General features: G+C 34.2%; 1 protein-coding gene across 1 annotated transcript in view; it reads right to left on the bottom strand.

Annotated features, from left to right (window-relative positions):
• Positions 1-7671, bottom strand: part of CLPX (caseinolytic mitochondrial matrix peptidase chaperone subunit X) — a 35946-nt gene that overhangs the window by 21490 nt on the left and 6785 nt on the right. Inside the window, exons 2-3 of the mRNA XM_007447678.1 lie at positions 6652-6812; positions 4887-5004 (exon numbers count right to left, since the gene is read on the bottom strand). Of these exons, the coding sequence (XP_007447740.1) occupies positions 4887-5004; positions 6652-6812 (279 nt within the window). The remainder of the gene's footprint in view (positions 1-4886; positions 5005-6651; positions 6813-7671) is intronic.

Genomic DNA, 7671 nt, shown 5'->3' with positions numbered 1-7671 from the left:
GGAAAGAGAAACACTGACAAATAACATTCCTCTCTGCTTACTGTTTGAAGGGTTGCTTAAATTCTACCTGAATACTCGCAATAGAGTTTTACACTGAAACATGTTCAACATATACCCAAGTTCAAGGATTCGATTTTATTTATCAAAATGCTACTTCAGAAAAACAAACAAATAAACAAGCATTGTAATGCATATTTTTTACTCCTAAAAACAAGGGGCAAAATCTGATTTTGTTAAATTATCAGGGGATAAATAAACCCCCTTCCTTTAAATGATTACTACAGGTATCCTATATTCCTTTATAAACAGAATACTGATTCCAGTATACATGCTTGTATAATATACCCACGACAGAAGAAAGACTACCTTAGTAAAACCTTTTTCAGGATATTTGTTTAAATGAAAGTTCTTCATGATTTTGAAAAAGTTTCAGGGTCAAACATAAAATCTCCAAACCACTGCAGGAAAGTTTATTCTTAACCTATGAGAAATGTAATTACAGTAAGCCTTCAAAAAGTATTATATACATAAAAATAAAAACTAAAGGCTCTACCCAAAAGCAAAACATGCACTATGACTCTGTTTAAATGAAGTATAAGAACAGGCAAAACCAATCTCTAGTGATGGAGGTCAAGGTAATAAGAACAGGCAAAACCAATCTCTAGTGATGGAGGTCAAGGTAGTAGTTGCCTTGGGGAAAGAGAGGTTAGTGACTAGGAAAGAACAAAAGGGAGCCTTCTGGGGTGTGGGAATATTTGATATGTAAATCCATCAAACTGTACATTTAGAATCCATGCACTTTCTTTCCTTTTCTGTAAAGAAATTATATCTCAATTTTCTCTTAAGTTAAAATAAAAAAGAAATAAAGACCAAAAAACAGAAACAAACAAAAAAAAAACAACTAAAAGCTCTACCTTAAATAAAAGTAGGGATGCTATTCATGTTTGACAAGTTATTTTTTAAATGGGCAAGAAAAAACTAAATAATATATATCATTATAATCAAGAATCTTAGATATTATTTCAATTTCTGATGATTTTCTATACATTCATAATGGTATCTATAAAAATGGCATTTTATTTCTACAGTCAAGCAAGAGTAATATACCACTATAAGAAAACATAAAAATCACTACAAATATACTTGTGAGATGAAATATGTACAGCAAGATCAATGAGCTAAGAACAGTTTCTACATTAAAAAAATGACAATGAAAGTTATATGAAATTCAAATTTCAGTGTCCATATACAAAATTTTATTGGAACATAGCCATCCTCACTCTTTTACATTGTCTACGGTTGCTTCTGCACTATACCAGCAAAGGAGAAAAGTCACAACAGAGACCATATGGCCCATAAAGTCTAAAATATTTAATATTTGGTCTTTATAGTAAAAGTTTGCTGACTCCTGCTATACAGCATTTAAAAGGAAAGGACTACCCATAGAATGAGAAAAAATATTTGCACATCACGTATCTAGATAAGGGTCTAGTATTCAAAATACATAAAGACCTCTTATAGCTCAACAATAAAAAGATAACCCAACTTAAAAATAAACAAAAAATTTAAGTCTTTTCTCCAAAGAAGATATACAAATGGTCAATAAGCACATGAAAAGATGCTTAACAGCTTTAGTCATTAGGGAAATGTAGATCACAACCATGATGAGATATCACTTCCCATCCCTATGATGGCTATAATAAAAAAAGACATAAATGTTGAAGAGGATGTAGAGAAATTAGAACCCTTACATATTGTTAGTGGGGTTGTAAAATGGTTGTAAAACTACTACCTCTGTAGCAGTTCCTTAAAAAGCTAAACAAAGTTAACATTTCACCCAGCAATTCCATTCCTAAGCATATACCCAAGAGAAATAAAAATGTAAGTACACACAAAAACTTGTAAACAAATGTTCACAGTAGCATTATTCATTCATAATGGCCAACAAGCACAAACAACTCTCAAATGTCCATCAACTGATGAATGGATAAACAAGGGAAATACTATTCAGCCACAAAAAGCAATGAAGTACATAATACAACACTGATCAACCGTGAAAACATGCTAAGTAAAAAAAGCCAGATATAAAAAGTCACATAATGTATAATTCTATTTATATGAAATATCCAGAATAGACATATCCATAGAGACCACAAGTAGGTTAATGGTTGCCAAGGCTGGGAGGGGAAGGGGTGGAAAGTGACTGCTAAGGGTTATGGGGTTTCTTTTGGGGGTGATATAAATATTCAGATACTGGTGATGACTGTACAACTTCATGGATATACTAAAAATTCCTGAAATGTATACTTTAAAAGGGTGAATTGTATGGTATGTGAATAATAATTGCTCAATAAAAAATTAAAATTTTAAAGAAAGAACTTGTATGTATTAACACACAAAGCTCTCAAAGCACTGCTGAGTTGGGAAAAAAACAATTTGCAAAAACATGAACAATATGAAACCATTTATGCTTTTTAAAAGTTATGTGTTCAATGAAGACATATTACAGAAATATATCTTTAGCATTATCTATAATGCTCTACTTTTTTTTACAAAGGGAGATATACATACGTATTCCTCCGGTAATTAAAAATAATTTAAAATGACAAAAAAAGTAGACAATTACTTAAACAGGCCATTCACAAAAGAATTACAAGTGACTAAAAAGCACATAAAAGAATAAAAACAAAAACAAACAAAAAGCACATAAAAAGATGTTTATGAACTAATAACTAATAAATGCAGATTCAAACAAAATGAATAACCCACGTTCAAACAAAATTCTTTAGAACCAGGATGATTCAATTTTCAGTGAGTAGACACAGAAGATCCTCAGCATTCAAAAGGGATGCATTCTGGATAGACTTTTATTATGGGCCAGCAAAACCAAGGAAGAGGGCCTCACTGTTGGGGCTTCTTCTATGCAGTACAGCTCCAGAGGAAAGGGACAGTGTCATGCTCATCTGTGTATTTCCTGGGCCTAGCAGTGTCTGACTCAACAGATGCTTTATAAGAATGTACTGTTTTACTCTTTTCTTCCACATTCTCTACTCCCACATCTCCCTCCCTAATTATAATTCCCAAAGGAAACAGCCTTGAGTTGATTAGATAACACTAAAGTATAGTGTTTTTTATCTAGATAATCTCTAGGGAAGGTGGGAATCTGTATGTCAACAATCACCTTCAGTGATTAATACAACCTGGAAAGTTATGAAAACATTGTATAAAAAGAAAAATTTAATCTCAAGAGGAGCGACTTTATCCCTAAAGAATTCCAGTTGGTACAAAGGACAGGAACTTCTGAATAGGAAAGGAATTTCTGAATAAGATATCTTCACTGCTCTATAACCTTGGATGAATTACTTAAACTTAATTTTAGCTACTTCATTTATAAAAATGAGGATATTCCCTGTTTTGACAAAAATAAGATTGTGAGAATAAAATTATACATACTGACATTTATTAAATGTTAGTTTCTTTCCTTTTCTATTCTAGGAAATTATTTTTAGAGTAGAATTATAGGTCTATAAAGGTTGAAATCTTTCTTTGGGGGAAAAAAATGGAAATTTTCTTGATTAAAACATGTAATATGACACTGCCAGTATGAATTGAGCAATCCTCAGACATTTTGGAATTTTACTATATGACACCCAATGTGTTAAAAGTAAATGTTATTTAGAAGTTATATCATCCAATTCTACCACTTTCATTTTATGTTGCAATCCAAATTAATTTTCATTCATACTGATTCTTCTCTTTGATCTCTTACTAGGCAAAGCCACAAAGAGAACCTCATATAGAATGGCACCACTTTAAAGGTCTTTCCAAAATTGTAAAGATACGCTACATGTAATACATTTTCATATAGTGGACAATTAATATTAATGATAGATGTGAAAATGTAACTGAAGTCTCAATATTTGAGTTAGAATATAGAGAATCCTCTCTAGTTAATCATCAGAAACTGAAACTTCTGCCAAACCTGACCGTCAATCTTTTCACAATTGGATAGTATAGCAGGTACCATGGTAGTGCAAAGTAATTTACTCTTGAATCATTACCATCAACTCTAATCATGTAGGAAATGATTTATCTGATTCATTAAATAAAATATCAGCAGTAGTATCTCTGCATTTCAGAAAGTTACTGACACTAACAGCAAAAATAGGACTATTGATGTCTTCCTTCTCTTAGTGTCTGAATCACTAATAATTATCAGACACTTCCTAGAACTGAGGACTTAGCACCTCTGGTAAGTACTCAGACAGGGAAAATACCTTAATATTTGAATAATTGACAATCTCCAGCTATATGAGATGCTTAATAGGTATTTGAAGAACAAATACAGAATAAATAAGCCTTGCTTCTTCTACAGCTTAATGGTTACATACATGAAAACCCACAAAATCCAAATTTAAAATAAACACATGTAAGCAAAATAAAGAAGCAAAGAGGGCTTCCCTGGTGGTGCAGTGGTTGAGAGTCTGCCTGCCGATGCAGGGAACACGGGTTCGTGCCCCAGTCCGGGAAGATCCCACATGCCGCAGAGCGGCTGGGCCCGTGAGCCATGGCCGCTGAGCCTGCGCGCCCAGAGCGGGAGAGGCCACAACAGTGAGAGGCCCGTGTACCGCAAAAAAAAAAAAGAGGAAAAAAAAAAAGAAGCAAAGAGTTTTCTTAAATTATCTTATACCACAGTGCAAAGCATTACTAGTCCAGGAGATTTTTAGTATCTGGTGAACGTAAAAGACTAACATAAGTTCAGGAAGAAAATAATTCTGGTTTATAATGTATGTATTTATAATGTATATGTTTATACAATGTATATAATGCAAGTAACGACTTACAGAAAAGGCAGGGAAAAAGAAGAACAATAGAAGAATACTTACACACAAAGGTCTCTACATGTGTGCACAAGTCGCCACATTTAGGACAGCGAAGCTGGTTTCCACCTTTCCCAGAATTCCCAGAGCCTGACTTCTTACTGCTTCCCTCACTTGCTGATTTCTAATGTTTGTGGAAGAAAAAAAAAAAAAGAAAGAGTCAATTATTACTTCCAGGCAACCACCATGTAAGTTAAGTATAAACAATATTGTTTGTAATCTTATAATTTTTACAATTTTTAGAATGGAATTGTTAGTATAATTTATATCTCTATTATCACTGGTGTAAAAAAAATAAAATCAGTTCTAGTAAACACATATATTTAATGCATTCCTTCTTTACATGGTATGTGCCAGCATGTATAATTAGCTCTTCTGCAATGACAATCAATAAACACTAAGGGAAAAAAATCAATAAGCACTAGTAAATAAAAAAAAGTTACTATAGGTAAAAAACTACATTTCAATGAAATTAAATCAGGAGTTATTAACTTGGCAAGTAGTGACTCAACTTTCTTGAATCTAACTTTTATCATCTCTAAAATGGGGATAATTTCACCTACTTTAGGGGGTCATTGTTAGGATTAAGTGTGGATATGAAAGCACCTAGCATTTTATCTCACATATATTAATAACTCAAGTGTTGTCAAATTCACATAATAAAAAAAAAATAATAACTCACTGACCTAATACAATCACCAATCATCTACTTGCTAGCTACAGAGTAGCCTAACATTAAGTCATACAGATATCTAAGATTTTGAGGTAGAGGATGAAGTAAGGTTTATACTATCATGAGTTGTAAGACCTGTGTGGAAGCAGAAAATGATGGTTATTCCCAATCCAACCAACCATGAGACTGACTACGTATTTTTTTTTATTGGAGTATAATTCCTTTAGAATGTTGTGTTAGTTTCTGCTGTACAATGAAATGAATCAGCTATATATATACATATACCCCCTCCCTCTTGGACCTCCCTCCCACCCTCCATCTCACCCATCTAGGTGGTCACAGAACACTGAGCTGAGCTTCCTGTGCTTTACATAATGTTCCCACTAGCTACCTATTTTATGCATAGTAGTGTATATATGTCAATCCTAATCTCCCAATTCGTCCCTCCCTCCTCTTCCCTGCTTGTGTCCACATGTCCGTTCTCTAGTCCTTAATGAAGCTTCTTTACTGCTTTGGGGTGTTAGAAATTTTAACTACTGCTTACTAAGTGCAATGCTTATCAAACTATTTTATGGCTCAGACTGATAACACAAAATAAAAATATGTAGGGACTTCCCTGGTGGCACAGTGGTTAGAATCCGCCTGCCAATGCAGGGGACACGGGTTCAATCCCTGGTCCAGGAAGATCCCACATGCCGTGGAGCAACTAAGCCCATGTGCCACAAGTACGGATGCACTCTAGAGCCCAACTACTGAGCCCACAAGCCACAACTACTGAAGCCCATACAACTAGTGCCTGTGCTCTGCAACAAGAGAAGCCACTGCAGTGAGAAGCCCACGCACCGCAAACAGAAGTAGCCCCCACTTGCTGCAACTAGAGAAAGCCCGTGTGCAGCAACAAAGACCCAATGCAGCCAAAAAATAAATAAGTAAATAAATTTATTTTTTTTTAAATATGTAAAATTCTTCAGATCATTTTATATATTTCACACTTCCTACAGAAAACATACAAACCAATGAAATACAGAGTAGTATTATTATATTTGTTTAAATGAGGGAACTCAAATATGTGTATAGATGCCAATAAAGATAAAATACCTTATTTCCATCTCCAGAGCCATCTTTACTCATCCCATCTTTTGAAGCAAAGTATGCTGGTGTTTCTGTAAAGGCTCTAAAAGGAGCTCTTCGTAGAAGCTGAGTTTCAAAGGTCCCAAGCCTTCCTAAAACTGGTATATGAATGCGACCACAAGAAATACCTGAAAATACAATGAAATTTAGTCTACACATCAAATACTAACACACCTTCAATAAGTCCCCTGGGGACAAAAATCCCTCAAGCATAAAGGAGGTTGAAAAAGCTACAGTCTTCACAGCAGTAGTACAAACTGGTGACACCATCTTCAAAAACTGGCCCGACCTGTGCTTTGGAAGTAAGGAAAGACCACCCAGGTCATAACAATGATGGCTCTTTCAAAGTGTGAGAAATAAGTAGTTCAACATCTGCCTCACCTGTAGGGGAAAAAGGCCATTTATGTCCTATATTCTTATACTTCTTATATTATTTCTACCAGTGAGAATAAACAATTGACATGAACTCATCTGTCTCTTTGGTTATATGGGGGTAATATCTGCAACAATGGCAACAAATTTCAAATGTTATTTTAAAAGTTATGTGCTATTCATTAAATCACATGTTTTAATAAAATATTTCAATCCTATAGAAAAGAGAAATATATTTCAATAAAAAAATATTGTGTAACCACCATCCTGCTTTAAAACATTTTAACCTTTTGCCATATTTGAAGTTAAAATTCTTAGAAAAGACGTAGGTTAATCACTGACTTATTTGGCAAACTTTTTCTGTAAAAGACGAGGATAGTAAGTATTTTCAGCTTTGTGGGCCATATATGTAGTCTCAATCTCATTAATTCTCCCTGTAACATGAAAGCAAGTGTAAACAATATGTAAACACATGGGTGTGGCTGGATTTGTTCCATGGGGCCACTGTTTGCTGACTCCTGCTTTTTTCCATATAAATACGAAACAGGCCTCCGAATAAATTATAGTCAATGGCAAAAGAGCCATACTCCCATAAGGCAGCATTTCCCAAGCTGG

Source organism: Lipotes vexillifer, unplaced genomic scaffold (genome assembly GCF_000442215.2).
Source record: "Lipotes vexillifer unplaced genomic scaffold, Lipotes_vexillifer_v1.1 scaffold975, whole genome shotgun sequence".
In the NCBI taxonomy this organism is placed as follows: domain Eukaryota; kingdom Metazoa; phylum Chordata; class Mammalia; order Artiodactyla; family Lipotidae; genus Lipotes; species Lipotes vexillifer.
The sequence above is the reverse complement of the archived record's forward strand: the minus strand, read 5'-3'. Positions and strand labels throughout refer to the sequence as shown.